The following is a 22,545-nucleotide window of genomic DNA, read 5'->3' as shown; positions in this document are numbered from 1 at the left end:
CTTGCTAAGGACTGGGCCCTGCTCTATACTCTCACCTACTCTTAAATCACCTTAGAAAGGTGTCATCTTCCTTATAACTGGAAACACGGAGTTCAGAGAAAGGTCTTGGCCAAGGTCAGGGCTGATAATTATAGGAGCCAGCCACTGGAACTGACAGTCTTCAAATATTATAGAGGTGAGAATTAAACAAAATTAATTTCATATCAAGGCTTGAAAAGAGAATAGGCTTGTGAGGAAGGGGACCCAGGGCTACTCAAACCCTACCTTGGTCTGAACTTGATCTCCATCATAGCCCAGTCCCACATCCTCTCCACGCTCATCCACGCTGACCTGGCCAACTCCTTTACCTTTCACCCAAACATTCCCAGAGAGAAGTAGAAACCACCAAACAAAATCAAAAATAGTGTTATTAATTCTGGTGTCTCCGAAGCACGGGAAAAAAAAAAAGAAGAAAAAACGAAAAAGAAACCACCCTTCCCACATTTCAGCCCCAGGTCCAGGACAAGGGGCTGCCCCTGCAGGCAGTGCAGGCCCAGAGGCCAAGTCAGTCCTGGCCACGGGCTTAAAGCGGGACCAGCCCATGGGTTTGGCTCTTAGGACCTGGCTGGGAGGCTGCCTGCCTCATTTTGGGGAGTCCAGGCCCTAGACTAGGAATGAGAGATCAGGGGTCAAGGTAAGAGGTCTGGGCCACTCAGTTCTGGTGCTCTGGCTAAGGCAGCCAGAAGTCAGGGTTCAGATGTGGAAGCCAAAGCTATTCGGTTCTGTGGTCCAACAGACAAGGCCAGAGGCCAGGGTCCAAGTCACTGAATCCTGGGCTGGGATCCAGAGAAGAGTGGGCCCTTCAGTATTGATGGTCCAGCAGGGGCTGGGCGGCAGGGCTCTCACGCTCCTCAGCAGAGGCAGGCCAGTCGCCCAGGGCCCCCGTGGGCGTGCCACTCTCAGGAACACTGCTGTCCAAGCAAGGAATGTCCTGGGCTGCTCTGGGGGGCGAGGCATCGGTGCTGATATCGGGGCTGAAGCTGAGGTCTAGGGGCACCTGGGGGAGGGGAGAGAGGTTGGTGGAAGAGCAGACCTGAGCTGCCCAGGACCCTCCCCTCCCACTGGATCCTTACCTGAGATTTGGGGGTGCCTCCTTTGGGGCTCCCTGAGGCTGGCTCCCCCTCAGATCCCCCCAGCCCCTTGCGACCCCCCAGGCTCCATTTCCCACTGGGACCCTCAGAATAGAGGAGACCAGGGCCAGGGGGCCTTGAGGGTCGGGGACCCTCAGTTGGGGCAGGTGAAGCTGGGGGCAGTCCAGGGAGCCGAGGGGGTGGCCACTGCAGCAGAGGAGGGGGGCGCCCATCACCAGAACTGCTAAGGGAGGGCCTCGGGCCCCAGCCAACACCTGGTGGGAGGGGTTGGTCGCCACTGCCTGTGGAAGACAGATAAGAGGGCAGAGACCTCGGCTAGGCTGTCCCCCTCCCCTACTGGTGCAGTCTGGCCTTGCTGGCTCACCTGCTGTGTTCTCAGGTGTGGGGTGTGCCAAGGGGGGGTTATTGCTGAGGGAGGTCAAGCCACCGCCTCCGCCACAGTCTGAGTCATCTACGTTCCCACCACTGTTGCAGCCGGCACCACAGCCCTTATGAAGCCTGGCGTGGGCAGAGGTGAAAAGGTTACTGGGAGGGCCAGAGACCTCACAGACAGAAGTTCTCAGTCCCAGGTCAAGTCACCTAACATCCCTGAACCCCTCGAGGTGCTATCTCGAGGAGACTTTGCATCTACTTTACGGGATCTTTTCAGGAAAGCATTATCAACAGCTCTTAAGCTAAAGGCCATCTTCAGCTAAGCGGTGGGGTGGAGCCAGGTGAGCGGTGGGAAGGGGTCAGCTCTCAGGGCTCCATCCTGGCTCCAGCACTTCCTCACTGAGACCTTGGAAGAAGTGGCTTCACCTCTCTGAGCCTCAGCTTCCTGTTCCATGAACCAGCCCAAGAGGCCACAGTGTGGACTCACCTCTCCCAGCTGCGCAGAAGCCAGCGGGCAATGGCGCCCAGGCTGACGGGGCCACCCCACAGCGCCCGCAGCTGGGGGTGACTGCCAGCCAGTGAGGTGGTGAGGGGCGACACGTAGATGGGGTAGCCAAGTGGCTGGTCGCAGGAGGAATTGATCATGTTGCGGAGCGCCTGCTTGGCGTTCTGGATGCTGCCACGCTCTGGGTTGCGGTTTCGCAGGAACACCAGCTCCTGCTGCTGCCCAGCCCACAGGCCGCGCACACACTCGCGGTTCACCTGCGGGTGGCCACATGCAAGGGTCAGGGGGCCGGCACCAGGGCAGGGGCGTGTCGAGTGGGTGAGCTCTCCCCACCTTGATGACTCTGAAGCTGAGGTGGCGCCGATTGAGCATGATGATCTTGTACTCATCAGAGGCATCATCCAGGACGTGCCGCAGGGCCAGCAGTGAGGGCGTGTTGCTGAGGATGGCGCTGCGCCAGGCCGGGTCACCCTCGTGTGAGATGACCAGCCGCTCCTCGTTGGCTGCGATGGCATCATATAAGGTGGCTGGCTCCTCATACTCATCTGGGGATGTGAAGTGGTCCTGCAGGGAGGACCGGGGGGCTAGGGTCAGGGACCCCTGACCTGGGGAGGGGCTTCACCCCCCACCTTCCCACCCTGCCTAGGCACACCTCTTCCCACCTGGTGAAGCTTGAGGGCCATGCGAACCCCAGGCGCCACCACTCGATGAAGCAGGTCCATGTCAGCAAAGACCCACTCGTCTCGCGGGGAGGTGATGCGGAAGTCCCCCTTGAACAGGGCATGCAGGCCGTAGAGGAAGGGCTCCAGGCTGGAAGAAGTGCGGGGGGGTGAGTGCCAAGGCTTCTGAGTTCCAGCTCCACGTGCAGTGGTCTGAGCCAAGACCATTCTTCATGCTGGGCCTCAGCTTCCCCTCTTGAGAAGTGCGTCAGCTACTGCCCGGGTCATGACTAGGAGGTACTGCCCACAGGATAGCCACACCGAAGGAAGAACTGAGGTGATTCCTGGGGGTCTCTGGCCTGGAACTCTTCGTGGATGGGGTGGAGGGGGGAGAGTGGTAGGCCCAACTGGACCTGTGGGCACTCACCTGGCAGACATGCTATGAGAGGCTGTCCCCAGGGCCCGGCGGCCCAGCACACACAGGCCAAAACAAAGAGTGACCAGCGGCGAGTTCCAATCCTGATCCACGGGCTGTGGCACAAGGACCCCCATCCCCAGAGCCCAGCTCAGATCTGGGACAGGGAACTTGGGGTTGGGGCTGGGTCCCAGGCCAAGGGAGGCTGAGAAGGAGGGAAAGCCACCCAGGGAGGGGAGAACGCAGCCCAGGGTAGTGGTGGCCAGACCTGGCTGCGCCGGGAGGCACAGTACTGGATCCACTCAAGGTGCACTGCACAGAAGGAGGGCAGCGAGAGGCCAGAGAGGCGAAGGTCATAGTCCTCATCCACGCTCAGGGAGAAGGTGGGGTCAGAGTCAGCATAGCCGGGCACCCGCACAGGCCGCAGGGCTGCTGCGATGCCCTCATGGCTCAGCCATGCCTCCAGCTTTGGCGAGCGGCTCACGTAATAGATGATGCTCTGAGAAGAGAGGGCAGGCATCAGGGCTGGGCCAGTGACGGGTAGCACCTTAGCCCTGGCCACTGCAGGAGAAAGTGTCGGGGAAAAGAGGCTTCTCTCTGACACTGAGCTGATGTCTGCTTTCTAGGACATTCATCCCGTGTCCCTTCTGTTTCCTGAAGCCACACAGGCAAATCTGCTCCTCTCCCCTAGGCCAGGGAGGACAGCAAGAAAGCAGAAAGGAAGCACCCCTCCTTACAGAGCATCCCCTGGAGAGTCCTGCACTGTGGCAAATGCTTGCCTCAGAAGATGCCCCATCTGTAAGGGAAACTGAGGCTCAGACCACAGACCTGCCTAAATTTACACAGCAGGGCTGACTGGGCTGGGATTGGAATCCCAGGACCTTTACTACCATAATGCCATGGGATCCAGACCTCAGAAGCCTTGGAAGGTCAGGCTGAGCTAGTGGGGCAGCCTACAGGCCAGTGGGGCCTGGGTCATGGGTCTCTTTAGGCAGCTGAAGAGTAACAGTCACAAGGCCTACCCTTAGGAAAAAAAGCATCCTGTGCTCAAGTCACGGGCTACTGGATCCTTTAAGAGACCACTGGTTTCTAAGCAGAGGTTTAGGCAAATGAAAAGGAGCTTCTGGAAGGCAAACAGCTGGCACAGCCAGGATGGATGGGTAGACTGGCAGTTGGCAGCCAGTGTGGTTACGGGGATTCCATGTGCTGCCCTGGGATGGAGCCACCAGGGTTGGTCCTCTGCCTGGGTAAAGGGTGGGAAGTCCAGGGTGAGGAGGGCGGTGCAGCTGGCCATGAATGGAAGGCACCCAGGCAGTGGGGGTGTCCAGCAGAGGGCTCTGGTGGGGCACACAGAGGCCAAGAGCCTGGGCACAAATGACAACAGTACAAGCTGGGAAAAGTCAAGAGCCTCAAACAGCTCCCTGGAGGACACCTAGAGGCCATGGCTATGGGTGGGGCCTCATCAGTTCCCAGTACTGGCAACTGGAATGGAAGCAGCCCTGGTGTCACCTTAGCTGTGGGCAGGTGGTTGGACAGCTTGAAGAGGGCTGGGCTGCCCCCTTAACAAGAGGACGGGGTACCAGGAGCCTAACAGGGTGAATAGGGGCAGGATGGCTGTTAGGTTGCTCTGGGATCCAAGCAGACCAGCTCCTGAATGACCTTTTGCCCACAGGGTCTCTCCACAGTCTGAGCCCCACTACAGTCTCCAAGAGGAACCAAAATAAAACCCTCGGGAGTGCAGGGAGGAGCTGGCTTGGTATACAGTAAGCGCTCCATTACTCTCAGCACCGCCAGTGTTCTGTGAAATTCCAGCTACCTTACAACCCAGCCCTTGGAGTGGTTCTCAGCTCACAACTCCTATCTGCGAGCATTTGCGGGAAGTCAGGCTCTGCTGAATGTTCCACGTGGGCCAGGTCATTGAATCCTCACAGGTGTCGACTGTGAACCTTTTCTTCCCTCATCCCCATCTAACTGCAGGGGCAGGTCTGTGAGCCCCTTTCCTCAACTATAAAAGGAGCCAATTAGCCCTGGCTGGTTTGGCTCAGTGGCTAGAGTATCGGCCTGTGAACCAAAGAGCAGCGGGTTCAATTCTGGTCAAGGGTGCAGTTTGGTCCTCAGCCCTGGTCAGGGTTGTGTGGGAGGCACCAACTGATGTGTCTCTCTCACATCGATGTCTCTCTCTCTCTCTCCCCACCTCCCGGAAGATAAATGGAAAAATATCCTCAGGTGAGGATCAAAAAAAAAAAAAAAGGAGCCAATTAGTTCTAGCTAGTCAGTGTTGCTCAGTGGTTAGAGTGTTAGCCCATGCACCAAGGGTTTGGAGGTTCAATTCCCGGTCAAAGGCACATACCTGGGTTGCAGGTTAGATCCCCAGTGTGTGGGAGGCAACCAATCGATGGGTCTCTCCCCCACCCCCCTCCCTTAACTCTCTTAAAAAAAAAAATCAATGGAAAAAATATCCTTGGGTGAAGATTAACAAAAAAAGAAGCCAATTACACCCGCCCTGCTTCTTCGAAGGGTTGCTAAGAAAATGAAACAGTATAACAAAGGTGCCTGCGCTTGGAAATGTTATGAAGACCCAAAGGCTTGGCTGCAGGCAGATATGGAACCAGCATCTCCACCACTGCAGGATTGGGATTGAGTCTCTCATCCAACTGCACTCAATGACCTCCAGGGGAGGGCAAGTTGTGGGGGGAGGTGCCCAGGGGGACCAAAGTGGCACAGGAAGGGCTCTGCCTGGACTGCCAACACCATGGGCTGGATAGGACACATCTCTGAAGTGCCCCAGGCCAGAGGGGCTGCTCTGCACACCTGCTGCCCCCAGGCCCTGCCCGACAGCCGTAACTGGTCCTTCCAAACTTCACCCCATACTACATCTTTGGTGGGGCCTTTCCCAGGTCCTCAGGGCATCTCTACCTGCTCAGATTCTGCCTTGCCTTTGAGGCAGTGTGACAAGTTTCGTATGGGATGACACACTGGGCAGGGGGGAGCTCCTTTCACCCAGCCAGCCCCGGCCTCGCTGGGTGCCTGGTGCACAGCCCTGAGAAGGCTACGCTGGGCTTACTGGAAGCAACAAGATGACCTGGGCAAGAGCACCTCTCGAGATGGAAAGGGAAGGTAACCAGGATCAGGACTCCTGGGTAATCTGGGGCTGGGAATGTTCCTGTCTGCTTTCTTGGTGAAAATGAGGAGTTAGGGGTTTACAAACCCTTCCCCAGGAGTGGGCAGGGGGACAGAGAAATTATAGCTCTCTCACAGGTGACTGCTAGGGTGTCCACTGGAAGCAAAGGACAACTGAGGCATGCACAGGACTGCCCTAGAGAAGCTCAGGTAGACAGGCTCACCTGGCTCCCACAGGTCACCTATCCAGGACCCACACAGGGACCTCCAGGGTAGATACTAAGAGAGCACCAGGGACCTGGACTGTGACCACCAACCCCACTCCCATAAGCGCCCTTATTCCAAGGGCCACGGAGCCTCAGTTTCTGCCATCTTACAGAACTACAATAATCCCCACTTCTTGAGGGGGTAAACTGAGGCATAGCAGGGAGGTGACATCCCAGGCTTCCCAGAACCCAGCCCTCAAAATCTCCACTGCCCCCAACAGGTCTCAAGACCCTCAGGCCAGGCTTGGAGCATCGGGGCTGAGACAGGGAGGCTGAGGGTCGAAGCCTGGCCCTGCCACTTCTGATTCTGAGGCCTCAGGCAAATCACTTTCCCCTCTACAAGTGGGCTCTGCCCGGGAGGATGTGGTAGGCCTCACTCAGCTTGGGAGAGGTGCCTGCTTGGTGCTGCTCCTATGATTGTCATAAACGTCGCCCCTGTTACCATTAGCACTGTTGTCACTCTGTGCTGGGGGGACATGCAGCAGGGGGCCTGGTGGTCTGAAAGGCTGGCCTCAGCAACTGCACCTCCTGGGACCAGCAGTCCAGGTGGGAACCTGTGCACGTGCTGCCCACCTGCCCTCAACCCTCACTGCCCCAGGCGAGCCTTCTGGAGGAGGATGTTTAAACTCCCTGAGGCCTCTGCTTCCCTTGGGTAAACAGGCTCCCCACAGTACCGAAGATGGTACTTGGGACACTCCTGGTCGGCGAGCACTCCTAAGCGGCCCTCTGCTGTCCAGCCACTGCCACCATACCTTCACATAGTAGGTGATGAGGATCTTGCGGAGGTCGAAGACCTGCAGCATGGAGGCTGCGTTGTTGTCGCTGATGCTGTAGCCTTCCAGCACGTACTTGCTGGCTGTCACCTCCCAGGCCAGCCAGCGCTGCCCGAAGGCAGCATTGAAGGACAGAACCCGTGGCAGGTGGCCAGGCTCACAGCAGCAGCAGCCTTCATCCTCCTCTACACCCTCTGTGATGGCCTCCACCTCACGCTGCTGGCAGTATGTACCTGTGGGGGAGGGGTGCTCCATCAGGGGGCGACGAGACACCCTGCCTCCCTCCTCCCCAGCCTGTGCCCAGGCATGGCGCCAGAGGCCTGCACCATTCACCCTCCCCACTGGGATGCTATGGGACTCAATTAACAAATGAGCTCCTTTTTCCTCCTGACTCCAGTGGCCACAGTGGGGTGGGAGGGGAGGGAACAGGGCTCTGGTCCCTCATTTATAGAGACAAAGACTGAGGCTCAAAGAGAAGTGACTTCGCTCAGGTTCGTAGTAACATCAGCTGCACTTAGATCCCTGTACACCCCTAGGGGCCTCTTCCGAAGCGGGCATCCAGTGTATATTTCTTGCTGTGGGCAAGCAGTTAGTTCGCTCACCAGGGGTCTATATGGCAACCAACCTGGGCCAAGCCCAAGGCCACAGAGCAGGCCAGCAGGGGCTGGTGGAGAACTCAGAGCCCCAGGCCCAAGCTTTCACCACAGCAGCCTGTCCAGTCACTACAGCCCCAAAGTCAGGGCAGGGACAGAGCTTGGCCAAAGGAGACCCTGCCACCTCGCTGCTCAGACGGCAAACCCAGGAAAGGCAGAGTGCCTTGCTCAAGGTCACCCAGCAAACCAGGGCAGAGCTGGACTCGAATCCAGCCTGCACACACCATGAAACACAGTACCCTGCATCAGGCCAGGCCTAACAGCTCACCCCGGAACTCAAGGCCACGCAGCTGGAAGGTGACGAGGCCATTGCCAACCTCAATGAGGTGCACCAGGGCGTTGAGGTAGTCGGAGGCCAGGACGAAGCAGTCGCCAGGCCCGTAGTTGCCCCAGCGGCCCAGCACCAGGTCCCCACACAGCGTGTGCTGCAGCGAGCGTGTCAAGTGCTCATAGAAGATGGAGTTGAGGTTGTTGTCATCAGCGCCTGGGACCCATGACAGACAGACAAGTTGACAAAGTGACAAACGAGGCTCCCTCCTCAGGAGACCCCACCTGAAAGCCCCCTGAATGGCTGGGTACACACCGGGGTTTCGGTCCAGCTGTGTGACCAGGCGGGTGTTGGAATGATCCACACGTTTAGTGCTGTTCAGAGAGCAAGCGACAACGCGGTGGGCCCAGACGAAGAGGCTATGCAGGTCAGACAACGATTTCCGCCGGCCACCATCACATCCTCCCCGAGCCCACAGCCCCACGCTCTGGGCGGATGCCATGACAGCCTCGTTACACAGGAGGCTGAGGTTCAGGGCCAGAAGGGGACTCACCCAGGACCACACAGCCAAGAAGCCAAGGGTGTAAGCCTGAGGACTCGGCCTGGCCTGGGTTTTGCCCTCACTGATCAACCACCTGAAGCCCAGTGTGCCCAGCCACTTAGAGCAGGCCCCTCTCTGCGCCCCCTGTGGCTTGGGCTCCCAACTCCTTCCTCCCAGCAACCTCACAGAGTCCCCCTGAGCAAGGTGCTTGTCTCCCAGAGACTCACTTGTAGTCACGCTCCCAGAACTTCAGGGGCCGCGCGTAGGACATGATGAAGACAGCGCTGCCCAGCAGAGGGTTGAGCGGCGTGGAGAAGAGTGCCGAGAGCAGGGCCTGAACGAACAGCATGGCCGAGTCTGCGCACGAGTTAAGGAGGTGGCCAGGACACTGGACCCTCCCCCGCCTCCCTCACCAACCCACGCTGTGCACCCCCCATCCTAAGGCACAGTCCCCCGCCCAGGCAGCGGGTGGTAGGCCGGGTACGTGGCACGGCGAAGGGCTGGGCAAAAGCGTGGAAAGCCGAGCCCCAGGTGATCTGCCAGGGTGCGATGTAGGTCAAAACAAAGCGCAGCTTGTACAGCAGGTCCCACAGCTGGCAGGGTCAGAAAGAACACAAGAGATATGAGGTCACTCACAGAGGTGGGGTCTACCAAGTATCCACTCAGGGCCTTGGGGCTACCCCACTGGCTGCCAACATAGGAGTCAAGCTCAAGCTCACTCCCAGCCCTTTCTCTCTGGACCTGGCTCAAAGCATCTGTTACCATTAGCAACCGCCACAAAGCAACCCCTCTAAGGGGGCGTCAGCCACTTAATTTGTACAACCACCTGAGCTTTCCACTGCAGTCTCACTTCACAGATGGGAAAGCTGAGGTCCAGAGAAAGCAGAGAAGGTAAATGACTTGCTCAGGCCATACCTCGACTATGGTACCAAAAGTCAAGACACAGTCACAGGCCCTGCCCTCAGAGGAGCCAGTGTGGCTCTCCACCACCATGGGCCAGACCAGAAACCCAGATCAGAATGCCCACCCGGGTGAGGAACGGGCTCAGCCAGAGTGCTGTGGCACCCCTGTGGGACTCCAGTACAATGCCAGGAACGGTCCTTTGTTCATTGTGACCCCCCGACTAGAGAAGCCTGCAACCTGGCAGAGACGTTTATATACACCCAGGCCCTACAGGCTTCTAAAACTAAGCTCTTAAACTGGGCTCCTGGGCTGTTTCTGGCAAAGGGGCAGATCTCAGAGGGAGATTGGTGTCCAGAAAACAAGGCCAAAACCTATCTACTGCTTACAAAGGTCGAGTATCGTGATTCAGAGAAAGGGCTGTAAAGTCAGAAAGACCTGGATTCAGCCTGGCCAGTGTGGCTCAGTGGATTGAGCATCGTTTCATGGACGAGAGGTCCCAGTTCAGGGGCCAGGGCACATGGCCTGGGTTGTGAGCTCAATCCCCAGTAGGGGGCGTGCAGGAGGCAGCCAATCGATGTAGCTCTCTCACATCTGTATTTCTCTCTTCCTCTCCCTCTAAAAAATCCATTAAACATATTTTAAAAAGAAAGAAAAAAAAAAACTGGACTCAAATCCTGACTGGCCACCAACTCTCGGGGGGATGTGAAGCAAGTCGTTTAACCTCTTTAAACTACAGCTTTCCTCTGCCCCTCGAGGAGCTGCTGCGATGTGAAACAGCAGCTACAAGGGCACAGGCCCCTGGGAAGTTGTCCCCCCAACCCCTACTGAGGTGGAAGAGCTCTGCTCCTCGTACACAGCCCAGAGTCCCCAACGCAGTCACCGGCTTACCTTGCTACAGAGCAGGGACATGAGGAAGTAGTCAAGCAGAAAGCCCTGGGAGAGGCGTGGGTAGTCAAAATGGAAGAGCAGGACTGTGAAGGCCAAGGTCAGGTACTGCTGGGGTGGACAGCAGAAGGCAGAGCGCAGCAACTTCAGCCCAGCCACAGTCATCAGCAGCGCCCGGCAGCTATGGGTGGGAGGCAGGTATCAGGTGCCTGGGGGGGCTCAGGGGACAGTGGCTATGGTGCCTGGGTTCTGCTGGGCTGGCCCTGCTCTTTTGGGCCAGTGATATTTAATCTTCTCCCTCTAAAGGGTCACCTCCTTTGGGACACATTTGGGGGACGTATGTGTTTTCAAAGAGGCAGCTGCTCAATGGAAAGTGAGTTAGAACTAGGGCCCTATTTTAGGACTAGGACTGGGCAACTGAGGGAGGTCTCATGTCCTCTGGGATTCCGTTTCCCCAAGTGTCACAAGAGAACGTGGATGGTGAGATGGGGTGTTCCTCACTAGAGGCAGAACTTGTCCGGGTGGCTGACCACAGTGTGGGCGTCCACAGTGAGGGCGTTGAGCACCACGGCAGGGTAAATGAGGTACTTCTCCACACACTGCAGGCCGGCGTACAGCTTCTCAAACCACATCACCTGGGCAGCGCCTGCAACACGGCGGGCGAGTCAGCACCTGGCCCTCCACACTTCCCTCCCACCGCAGGGCCGGGACAGGTGTGCCCTCGGAGGAAACCTGGAACGGGGCAGATCACAGAAAGTGGTGTTCCAGGTCCCTAGAGACTCTGGGTGGGGGAGTGGGTGCTCTTTGGCACTCAAATGAAGGTGAGAAGGCCCGGGCAGGGCATGTTTAGGGGCTCAGGGAAGGTGCTATAAGGGCTGACAAGGACATCCCAGATGCCCGCTGCAGCCAGCACAGGCTGGGGGAGGCCAAGTACAGAGTGACCTTGAGCTCCAGGAACCTTCTGAAGTGGTCACTGCCACTTGGCTTGAGCTAACTATAGCCACATGGAGATGCTGGCCCAATGTGCTAAATCTTCCACTGTTTTTTTTTAAAAAAACAAAGCATGTGGACCTTTGTGCAAAAAGTCCAGACCTTTAAATACAGGCTCAAGTGTGTGTTGGTGCCCAAGTGAAAATGTGCACCAGGCAGATTTAGTCCACTAGTAACCAGTTTGTAATTCTGGACAAGAGATCTCTTTAAGGCCCTGAAATTCTTCCATCTCCTCAGGGAACGGGTGGAGGAGACAGGGTGAGAGCAAAGAAGGAACCAAGCTAGCACCCAGCAGGCAGGACAGGGCACAGAAGGCAGTGAAGCAGACAGACAGGCCAGCCCTGGCAGAGGCTGCCCCCTGCTGGTACTTGAGCCAGGAGGACCCTGTGGTCAGCCTGGAAATCAGGGCAGGTGGGGTGGAGGGGTCCCAGCAAAAGGGTGGCACTCACCACGCACTTCGTACTGGCTGTACTCCAATGGCTTCAGCACAGGCTGCGACAGGCAGAACCAGGGAAGCTGTTTGCGGAGTTGTGGCAGCAGGTAATGTGTGAAGAAGCCCACGGCCCCAGCCAGTGCGTACAACACGAAACCCAGCACTGACTGCAAAGGGAGAGGCCAGAGGCTCAGCCAACGAGAGTGGGCAGGGCCACAGGGGGCCTGGGCACAGGCTAGGCAGGGGCCAAGGGGACGAGGCCAGGGCTGCTCAGGGCCCTTAGGTCAAGCAGGCTCCTGCAAGAACCAAGGGGGAGGGGGTGGCCTGTGCCACACAAACCTTCAGGGCAATGAAGACAGTGCTGGCGCTGATGGCAAAGGTGAGCACGGCGATCACCACACACATCACCAGATCTGAGTGCAGGACCTCCCGCTGCAGGGCCAGGAAAAGCCAGTTTGGGTACCTGCCACCCAGTGGCTGACCACACCCTCTCTCAGTCCCCTAAACCCCAATACTGGAGTCCCACACTCAGGCTCCTCACCACAGACTGGCGCATCTTGTCTGGCAGTGGGTCTGGGGGCTCGGCCCGGGCTGTCTCCAAGCTCCGCTCCTCCAGCTCAGGGAAGAGCTTGCTTCGGATCAGAGCCCTGAGGTCGGTAAGAAGAATCAGGTACCCAGGTCTGGAGAGACCCCCTTCCTCCCACCGGCCCCAGGGTCACTCGGTGACATGCACAGACCCACAGACCCCGCCAACCCTTGCCATGCAAAGGGACACACACAAACACACGTGTGTGCACAGAGACAGGCACATGCAGGCACCCACCACAGCACAGTGGGGTCACTGCTCTGCCGGCTCAGGTGGTAGGACAGTGCCACCAAGAGGCCACAGAAGACCGAGAAGAGGACCGGGACGTGCTGCTCTGGCCAAGGAGTCTGGGGAGAGAACCCATGCTGGTCAGGGTAGGTAAGGGGGGGGTGCCACCCCACCACGGGAGAAGCCATTGCTAAGCCCAATTCGCAGCCCTGTCCCAACAACTCCCTGGGCCTCAGCATGCCCTCCACCCCACAGGTCATCTCTACCTTGATGGCCCCGAGGCAGAAGCCGTAGAGCAGGGCAGCAGCCAGCAGGCTGCGGGAGAGGCTGAAGACTGCAGTGAGTGGGCTGGTGGCGGCTGCGAGGTAAGAAACAGCAGCTGAAACCCTACTCCTACCTGCTGGCACCCACCTCCCCTCGCCGTGCTGCCCCTCAACTCCCAGAGGCTAACCTCCCTGGAACCCATCCCTAGCCCATTTTCTGTTCCTCCAGCCCTGAGAGGCCTCTCTCTAGAGCTTCTAGAATTTTCTGGTTTAAACCTCCCCACTTGCCTGGGGAGGGGAGGGGAAAAGGGAGGGGAGGGGAGAAGGGAGGAGAGGGGAGGGTAATGGACAGGCTCTGAGAATCCACGGTGTTGCTTCGGGAGAATGCTCGGCAAAGGACTGGAGCCACAGACCCAATGCTTGGGCCCTCTTGGGCCCCACCGTGTCCCCCAACACCCCAGCCACCGTGGGCACCATACCTGTGCCCCCAAAGCCATGCATATCTATCTGTTCCAGCAGGTACATGAGGCAGGTGTTGACTTGGGGCAGGAGGCCCAGGAGAAAGACGAATGGAAAGCACAAGGTGAACACTGGTAGGAGGGGAAGTGAGGGCCCAGTCAGCCTGTAGGCTAGCCCTGGGCCCACCCTTAAGGCCTTGCTCCCCTGGGCCACTGGAGCCCTGCCCAGTCTCACCAGTGGCCACATCACGAGCACAGAAGAAGAAGGAGGCGGAGAAGAGCGTGAGGCCGTAGAGGGAGACGGGTGGGAAGGGCTGAGCTGAGCCTAGGGCGTCCAGCAGCCAGATGAGCAGACAGCAGATGCAGAAGTACACAGGCCGACTGTACGCGATCACCCAGTTGTGGCCCTGGGGAGTGGGCCTGTGAGGAGCTGGGCCTCCCCCACTGACCACCCTGCACGCATGTGCACACTCATGCATGCACATGCATACTCATGTGCCCCAGGCCTGGCCCTGGACCCGAGATAGAAAGCCTGGCAGGGTAGGGGCAGGACTGAGGATCTGGGGCTAGCCGAACCCCTCCCCACCTGGTCTCAGCCCGCCCAGGGCCCAGCCTCCTGGGCACAGGTGCTGCTCCTCCAGTACTCACGTGCATTGGAGATGCCGCATCCGGCTGTACACTCTGGAAGAGATGGGAGCTGCATTGGCAACGAGAGCCAGCACTCGTGGGGGTCAGAAGCCCCAGAGCCACACAGTTCCACCACTGGGCTGCTACGAGTGACCAGGGAAGGACCTAAACTAACTGTACTGAGCCTCAATTCTCTCTCTTGAAAGATAGAGGGGCTGGCTACAGGAGATTCAGGCATCTTACTTGCTTCTAGCTTGCTCATCCCCCTCAAGACAGGTCATGGGAAGGCGGGCATCTGGGAAGAGGTGGGGAAAGGAGCCAGGCCTGACCTTCAGCAGGGAATACTGGCAGGAGGCGATAACCAGGCAGAACTGGAAGACCCAGATGTCGGTGAAGAAGCCCTTGAGCAGCAACAGGTAGCCCAGGAAGGCAACCAGGCTGCTCAGGCCGACGCCGAGGATGTTCTCCAGCAGCCCCCGAGTCCTGGAGAGAAAGCAAGGTCAGGGCACACCCACCTCCTCCCCACTATGGGGCAACAAGTGAGGGGGAGCAGAACCCAGCCACAAAGGCCCCAGTCTGGGCCTGTGCCCATGCCAGCCCTCATCATCTGACCTATGACCTCTCAAGGGTGTGGCCAGATTGCACCTGTTCTGGGAAGCCACCCTGTGGTCACCTTGCATTCCAGTTTTTGCCCCCTCTAGAGACTGAGGGCTCCAGGTGCCACCACTCCTGGGACCTGCCCATCTCCAGCTCAGGCATGCCACACTAAGCACACAGGTAGTGCCCAACATACATTGGTCACAGTGCCTTGGGCAGCCTGAACACAGGAAGCCAGGACACAGGTTCTAGGCCGAAATTGTCCACACAAACAGGTCACCTGACTTTTCTATCTGACTTTCCTGGCCTTGGTTTCCCCCAAGAAACGAGAAGACAAGTGGTTCATCAGTTACTTTAGGCTACAGGATTCAATTTACCCAAATATACCACAGAAACAAATAAAAGAATAGACTAAAAAGGAATTGTTTTAAGCAGAGCTTTGGGAAAGAGGACATCATCCACTTGGCTATCCCTTTGTACCCCAGAGGAACCTAAAGAAACCCCACTGCAGCCCTGGCCGGTTTGGCTCAGCGGTTAGAGCGTCGGCCCGCGGACCAGAGAGACCCGGGTTCAGTTTCCGCTAGGGGCACGTACTTCAGTTGCAGTTTGTCCCCAGCCCCAGTTGGGGTTGTGTGGGTGGCAACCAGTCGGTGTGTCTCTCTCACATCAATGTTTCGCTCTCTCGCTCTTCCTCCTTCTCTCCCTCCCACTCTATCTGAAAATAAGTGCAAAAATGTCCTCGGGTAAGGACTAAAAAAAAAGAAACCCCACGGCAGATTCCAGCCTTGGGTGCCTGCTCAGTGACCCCCGAGCAGTCAGGTTCTCCGATGCCATGACAACCTCCACATGTTCACAAGGTCTGGAAGGCCAGGGGCTAGGAACATTCCAGGGATTAGGGGCTGACAGAGGCGGGCACTCACCGGTCCAGCAGGGCCAGCAGGGCGAGACGCTCGTAGCGCACAGAGGTCCAGCGGCCAGGAAAAAGCCAGTACTTGTAGCTGTGCTGGGCACGGGGTGGTGCCTCCTCCATCAGTGTCTGCTCCTGGGATTCGTGCAGGGAGTCCTGGTCCAGCAGGTCAAACTGCAGTCCCCACAGCCACGCCATCAGCCCCTCACCCTCTACATGGTCCATCGCCACCCCCAGCCCCTAGTGCACACTGGCTGGTCAACCATCTCCTCCAGCACAGAACCTTCTAGCAGCCCTGTGGCCTGCCCTGACTCTTCATTGCTAGGGCCTCCTCACTGCTCCAGGTTTCCAGGACACGGCTCAATTCCTGCCTAGGACTTCTGGGGCTGCCAGGAGCCAGAGTTACTAGCTCCTGTGCCAGTCTTCACTCAGGCAGCATCTCCTGCCTCTTCATGGGCTCACTGAAATCCACCTTGTCCTTCAGGACTCAGTGCAAATGCTCCCCACCTCCCAGACAGAGCCACTGAAGTCACTCTGCCCAGCCCACCCTGGCACACACCGAACCCTGGCCGAGAACAGGCCTGCTGCCAACGTCATTGCTGTTTTAACCTCTGGGTGAACTGTTTTAACCTCTTTGAGCTTTTCGCATCCTTCATTTAACGAGTACTTACAGAGCACAGCCCTGGCCCTGGCCCTGGCCCTGTGAGCCAAAGCCACACCGCCCCTGCCTCTGGAGGTGAGTGTTGCCTGTGTGAGGACAATGCTGCTACCCGATAGGAGAGTTCAGGAGAGTATATGCATCAGGCAGGGGCAACAGGGCTTCTGAGCGATGCCCCAGTGGGCCTGGGTGTTAGATGCCTGGCTGCTCTTTCTATGACTACTCTTTAAACTCTGAATCTATGCCCCATGCATTCTTAGTACTTCCAGCAGGCTAACCTTGCAAATCATTGTCCAAACCAGGACACTTCTAGGAGTAAAAGGGAGCACTATGAATAACTGTTGAGGTGATAAGCACGAACAGTGTTCCCAAACTATTCCATGTGTCAGGCGCCCAGGGCAGGGAGCAGCAGTCATCATCTGGTAAGTTAAACTGCCCCTTCTGCAGATATCAATGCTAACACCCATCACCTCCAATACTATAGGTGCCTGCAGGATAAAGAAGATACTCCAGCTGCATTCGCCATTCTACCACTCACTCAGCCCGTGAACCACGCAGATCCAGGCAAACCCTGTGCTGGCCATCGAAGGCCAGAACAGACACCTTAAGGCCCCTGGGCCCCTCACTTAGCCACCTGTCCGCCCTGGACCACGGGGGAAGGCTTGGTGATCTCCCCCATCCCACCGCCCCCTCCTGCAGGTCCTTTCCCGCCGCTCCTCACCTCCGGGATCTCCAGGGGCACTCGGCGCACCTGCATGCCCTGTAGAACCACCGGCCTCGGCTGCAGCAGGTTCAGGCCACCAGCCACCTCAGGGACATCAGCTGAGTGGAAGCTGGAGGAATGTGAGTGGCGGTCCCTGGGGGGGAACCACAGCCATGTGGGTCAGGGCCATTGGTGAGCCTTAGCACAAGGTGGGGTTGAGGCCAACACGCTATAACTGGGACCCCAAGGAGGGGCTGCTCAGATCATAAACACAGAAGCATAGGGGGTCCAGAGGAGGCAGGTGGCCCAGGGTACCTGGAAGGCCCTGAAAGTTTCCTGCTTGGACGTGTCATGGAGCCAGGGACCCAGGAGATCCCTGTAAGCCTGCCCTTCAACAGCTCCCCAACTACAGGTTCCGAACTGCCCCTCCCCCAACCCAGAGAATGGAGAGAAATGGGGAAACAGGCAAAATCACCTCCAATCCTGCCTGGACCTCCAGCTCAGCCTTGGAGAGAAAACTTCCCAGAAAGGGCAGCCCAAGAGCTGCAGGCCCAGGAAAGCCCACACTTGGGAGACTTACCAGGCCCCGTTGGCTGCCTGCTCCCCCTGCTGCCCTACGGGGTTCTCGTAGCCCCCTCCAGCCAGCCCGAAGGTGTAGGAACGCCGCACACCTAGAGCAGGGTTGTGGGACATGTGGCAACGTGTCAGGGACAGGAGCACCAAGGACACTGAGAGAAGAGCCCTGTGCTATGTCTCTGTGGAGGGCAGCCCAGCCCCTGAGGACAAGAGCTGGAAAGGGGAGGGCCACAGCCACCCTGGATGTGGATCCCATTCTACCACTCACTTAGCCCGTGACTTCAGGCTGTGCCTGTTTCCTCATCGGCAGAACGGGTATGATGAGACTACCCACACCTCAGAAAGGCTGCAAGTCTGAAGTCGGGCGATGCAGGCAAAGTGCTCACCAGAGGCCAAAAGGTAGCATATGCCTCACTGTGAACACTGCTGCTAGGATGATGAAGACCCTCAGCAGAAGAAAGAGGGGGCCCTAGAACAACTGGGGTCAGAGGCTGTGCCTACAGGGGTCTCAGGACTCAGGGAGGGGCTCACCACTCTCATCGTAAAAGTAATGCACAGCCCCCTCAGAGGTGTCATCAAAGGTGCAGGCCTCGTGCACATTGGCGCCGGCCCGAGTGAGCAGCAACGAGGAGGCGAAGTGCAGGGCAGAGGGCAGTGTCAATGCCCGGGAGTGGGAGGCAGTCCGACCTCGCTGAGCCTCGTGCAGGCTGCTGGAGAAGGTCAGTTGTGGGTCAGCACCACCTAGAGACAGCTGGCCCCACTGCCCTCCGACCAGTGGCAGGTGCTCACCTAGGGGGTGAGCCCATGACAGATGCTGGTGGAGTGGGGTTACTGCCTGCATTATGGCGCCTCCGGATCGCCTGGGTCCGCCTCACATTGCTTGAGTGGTCCCGCTTGCCAGTCTCCTCGGCTGCACCCAGAGAAACCCCCAAGAATGAGTGACAGTGACTTGGACAGAGCCAGGTAGGGGTGGCACAGGTACCCCTGCCTGGAGGTAAGGTCAGGCCTAGTCCAACCATGCCCTGGTTCTAGTGAGGTCACCCTACCACTCATGCTACAGCTCCCACACTTGGAAACAAGGAGAGTGTGACCCGCCCTGCCCTACTGCTGGCCCAGGATAACAAATGTGGATGCTGCGAATCCTCCAGCAGCTGCGGTTGCAGGTGCTAACCATAGGATGGGGAGCAAGGAGCCTGAGGTCTTTCTGCCTGTCTCCCCATTGTTGCAGCGTTGCTTACCTGAGGGGTTTGGCAGACAATGTCACTCAATCGCTGAGTTCACATCCATTTGATGCTTGAGATAGGCTGAGCCAACTGACCAGGTCCACTTCCAGCCCCCTGCCCAAACCCAACCCTACCTAGCTCACTACCACCCCCCGAGCCCTGGAGCTGGCACTCACCTCCCCCCACAGCACCTTCCTCCTGCAGCTCCCCACGCCAACCAGGCTGGTTGGCAGAAGGTCTCCTGTGGGCTTCAGCAGACAGCACAGCGGGCTCACCAGCAGCCAGCTCCACCCCCGCCTGGGCCTCCAGCTCAGCCTTGGAGCCAACCAGGGGGGCCCTTAGGACATCACCCCCCGCCCCATCCATGCTCAGCACGCGAGCATGTGTTTTGGCGCTGGCAGTACTAGGTGTCCGCTGGGTCCCATAGGGCCGCTTAGGGGGCACAGCAGTCCCCTCCTCCGCCCCATGTGGGGCCCTTCGCTTCCGAGGACCCCCTGCTGCGCCCCGGGAGCTCTCAGGGGAGTAGCAGGAAGAAGAGGAGCTGTCGGTACTATAGCGGCGCTGAGATCGGAGACTGGAGGCTGGGCTCAGTTCACTGCCCTCGCTGGTGTCTTCATCCTCAAAGAAGCCCCCACCTTCCAGCAGGGGCTGGCGAGGGGCACGGCCAGGTGGGGAGTGTCTTCGCATGGGTGGCCTCCGTTTGCTGGGCCGAAGCAGGGCCAAGTCCTTGGGCCGCACCACAAGGATCGGCTCAGCTGGGCCTGGCGGTGTCCCTGCTCCTATGACTGTGTCAAAAGAACGCAGTGTATCATCTGAAGGGACTCCAGCATCTGGTGAGGCTGGCAGCTCAGCCTCAGAGGGTGGGTCTGTATCGCTGCCCTCAGGGGCTTGCCCACCAGGGGGGCTGTCCAGGTGGGTTGAGTTGGTCTTCTCACTCTTGAAGCTGCTCAATGTCTCCCTGTCAGTGCCACTAAAGCAGGAATCTGAGGAGCCAGCTTTCTGGGGCATGGGCTCCCCTGAGCCCTGCTGCTCTAGGGGCTGGTAGCCACCTACTCCCCGGTGTTGTTCCCGTCGACTGCTGGTCCTCACCAGGGCCCGGTCAGGCCGAGACAGGGTCAGAAAGCTCTTGCTCAGCTCCTGGCTGAGGCTCCCCTTCAGTAGAGGGCTCATAGGAGTATCAGCAACACTGCTCCCACTCCAGGGGGCTCCGTCTCCAGCCAAGGGAGAACGTTCTGAAGAGTCCGTGCTGGGGAGAGAGGGGTCTGGGGCAGCCCCCAGGGGCGTCTGGGGAAGGTCTCCAACTGTTAGAAGAAAGGAAGGCAGAAGGTGAGTGAAGGGCACCCTGCAAAAGGAACTGGTGGCTAAAGGGTCCTATAGCCTGTGCTCTCCCTGAGAGCCCAGCTGGGTTAGGACCCTGAAGAGGCCCCATCCAGATCAAAGAGCCCCGAGGGAGCAAAGTTGGGGTGACTCAAAGGCAAGATAGCTAATCTTCCCCTCAAGCCCCTGCCACATCGTGCCCACTCACTCAGTTTTTCCTGTGAGCTTAGCTTTAGCATCTCTCGATCGGCTGAGGTCACGATCACGTTGTTGCTGCCCTGCTCCCGTACCAGCTCCTTGATGTCTGTAACCATGGCCCCGAAGGCATCAGCAGGATCTCAGGACAGCTGCATGCCATTCCCTGTTCCACACCACCACCTTCAGCCCTGAGCAGCAGTCACCTACCTCTGAGGGGTCCAGAGTCCTCCATCCGGGGCAGCAACTCCTGAGCAGATAGGAAAAGATGTGAAGGAGCAAACAAGGCAAAAAGTATGCCCAAGACATACCCATGGTGGGGAAGTTCCCAGGAGAGGAGTGGGGGAGGCTGAGGGCTGAGATCACTCACCGAGACCTGGTTGAAGCCAAACACAGAATGCTGAGAGCTACAACGTACTGGGGGGGTGGAACTCACTTTCCGAAACACTGTCATCTCCACTCCAGGGTCCCTGGAAGTGGAAAAGAACATCAATTTTGAGCTACTACCCTCATTGTATAGTATTTCCTCTGCCATCCCCATCACTTCTCTCTTCTCAAGGCTTCCTTCACAGTTCCACGGCTGACCACAGAAAGAGTACTCACCACTCATGGGACCAATGTTCCCCAGACCCCTCTTCCATCCTCCAATGCTCAGGCCCAGGCACCGAGAACCCTCAATCCCCAAGAGAGCCCCTGCCATGCCCACCTGAGCAGATTGCTGTCCCCCTGGGCAGGCTCTTCTTCCTGCTCCCCCATGGTAGAGTTGCGCTTCTCCACAATCTCGCCCTGGTCGAACATGGCATGCAGCCGATAGTTCACAGTTTTGATGGTAGTGAAGATGACAGCCACCACAAGGCAGTACACACCAGCCACCATCAAGCTGGGGGGCAGGACCTGGAGATGTCAGCATGAGCAACTGAGGTCCCTCCTCCATAGCCCTACCCCCATGGGGTGGACCTACCACCACAGTCCGGGCTAGGACTTACAAATTCACAAGAAGACTTCGTCACCCCCTAACGAAACTAGTAAAAACACCCTGCCAGGGATTATGTCTTCTAACTGGAAAAATTACGTGAGATGCTCGGGGTCACCCAGCCCAGGAAAGGAAGGATTTGGCTCCTTCTCCACAAGTCTCAAACTCTGCGGAGATACCTCCCTCTGCACCCCAGAACCCAAAGCATAGTCCAAAATCCCTGCCAAGCTGCCAACCCTCTGTGACATCTGCCTTCACTTTCGCTGGCGGGAGCTACAGGTAGGTGGTGGCAGCGTCTCACCATGTACAGCAAGAAGGGAAAAGTGAGCAGGAAGATCCAAACGTAGAGGTGGAAGCAGTTGGAGAAGGTGCTCTGATGCGGGTCGAAGAACCAACCGCCGGTGAGCGAGGCCCACACTCCCTGGCGCAGGATCTGTAACACCTGCGACCCCATGGCCCCGCCGCTGCTGCGCGCGCCCCCTTCCCGGGACCCTCATGGGGGCGGCCCCCGGCCCATGCCCCGCCTGGCGCCCGAAGGCCCCGGGGCTCGGCCGCGCGCTCACGCCATGGCTTCCCCCGGCGGGGAAGAGGGGTCGGCGGGCGAGGGTGCGCGCAGGGGGCGGGGCCGGCCGGGGCAATCAGCGGTGCGAGGCCGGGGTTTGGAGGTGAAGCCGCATCAGGGGCGGGGTCCGGGACCCCACCCCCGCCCCAGAACTGCTCCGAGGGGCCGAGCCGGCAAGCAGGAGCGGGGCACGGGCCGGGCACCCGTCGGCGGCATCCAGAGGTGGGCGTGGAGTGGGTGCTCCGGGGATGCAGGCGACGGCTCCCCGGCTCCGGCCCGGGGAGAGCCCCGGACCCTGAGGTCCACTTCCGGGGTCACAGGTCACTGGCTTCGGGAGCCACACTCGCCCCGCTTCTGCCGGAGCCAGCCCAAAGGGGAGGCCGGAAGAAGGAGCCGTGAGCCGCCAGCCTGCAGCGGCGCATGCGCCCGAAAGACCCAGTTGGGACCCGGAAAAGGAAAACCTGGCGGCATGAATGCGCAAGCGCAGGAAGGCGGTGGGGCGATTAGAAGCAGGGAAGCCCTTTGGGCGTGCGCAGAGTCCAAGTCTAAGGGAAGAATCCAAAAGGTAGAAGTTCTTGAGCGCATGCGCATACCTAGGCGTTGCCAAGCAAGAGAAAACCACCACCGGGTGGAACCAAAGGTGCTCTGGTGCCAGTCAAAGAACCAACCGCCGGGGAGCGAGGCCCACGCCCCCCTGGCGCAGGATCTGTTAATTGGAATTAATTAGCGCAAAGTTCTCCCAGTGAATTACAGGAGGTG

General features: G+C 58.5%; 1 protein-coding gene across 3 annotated transcripts; it reads right to left on the bottom strand.

Annotated features, from left to right (window-relative positions):
* Positions 1-376: 376 nt before the first annotated feature.
* PCNX3 (pecanex 3) lies at positions 377-21,700 on the bottom strand. Of its 3 annotated transcripts, none has more exons than XM_036258557.1 (35): positions 21,526-21,700; positions 20,958-21,145; positions 20,622-20,721; positions 20,462-20,501; positions 20,265-20,360; positions 18,916-20,040; positions 18,306-18,426; positions 18,048-18,223; positions 17,521-17,611; positions 16,959-17,094; positions 15,593-15,753; positions 14,405-14,558; positions 14,097-14,129; positions 13,684-13,855; positions 13,470-13,580; positions 12,994-13,085; positions 12,737-12,846; positions 12,455-12,560; positions 12,253-12,345; positions 11,930-12,080; positions 10,992-11,136; positions 10,494-10,671; positions 9,187-9,295; positions 8,930-9,059; positions 8,477-8,535; positions 8,162-8,377; positions 7,220-7,473; positions 3,350-3,580; positions 3,094-3,197; positions 2,670-2,817; positions 2,341-2,571; positions 1,990-2,264; positions 1,495-1,628; positions 1,113-1,411; positions 377-1,036 (listed from the first exon to the last, which is right to left on the bottom strand). In XM_036258557.1, the coding sequence occupies exons 1-35, from the start codon at positions 21,676-21,678 to the stop codon at positions 842-844; spliced, it is 6,117 nt and encodes a 2,038-aa protein (XP_036114450.1). In that variant the 5' UTR covers positions 21,679-21,700; the 3' UTR covers positions 377-841. The 3 variants fall into 3 exon arrangements, with proteins under 3 accessions (XP_036114450.1, XP_036114449.1, XP_036114451.1); XM_036258556.1 differs by having other exon boundaries at positions 378-1,036; positions 18,048-18,226; XM_036258558.1 differs by having other exon boundaries at positions 378-1,036; positions 15,593-15,714; positions 18,048-18,226.
* Positions 21,701-22,545: the final 845 nt, after the last annotated feature.

Source organism: Molossus molossus, unplaced genomic scaffold, assembly GCF_014108415.1.
Source record: "Molossus molossus isolate mMolMol1 unplaced genomic scaffold, mMolMol1.p scaffold_m16_p_13, whole genome shotgun sequence".
Classification (NCBI taxonomy): Eukaryota; Metazoa; Chordata; class Mammalia; order Chiroptera; family Molossidae; genus Molossus; species Molossus molossus.
This window is presented reverse-complemented; position numbering and strand designations above follow the sequence as displayed.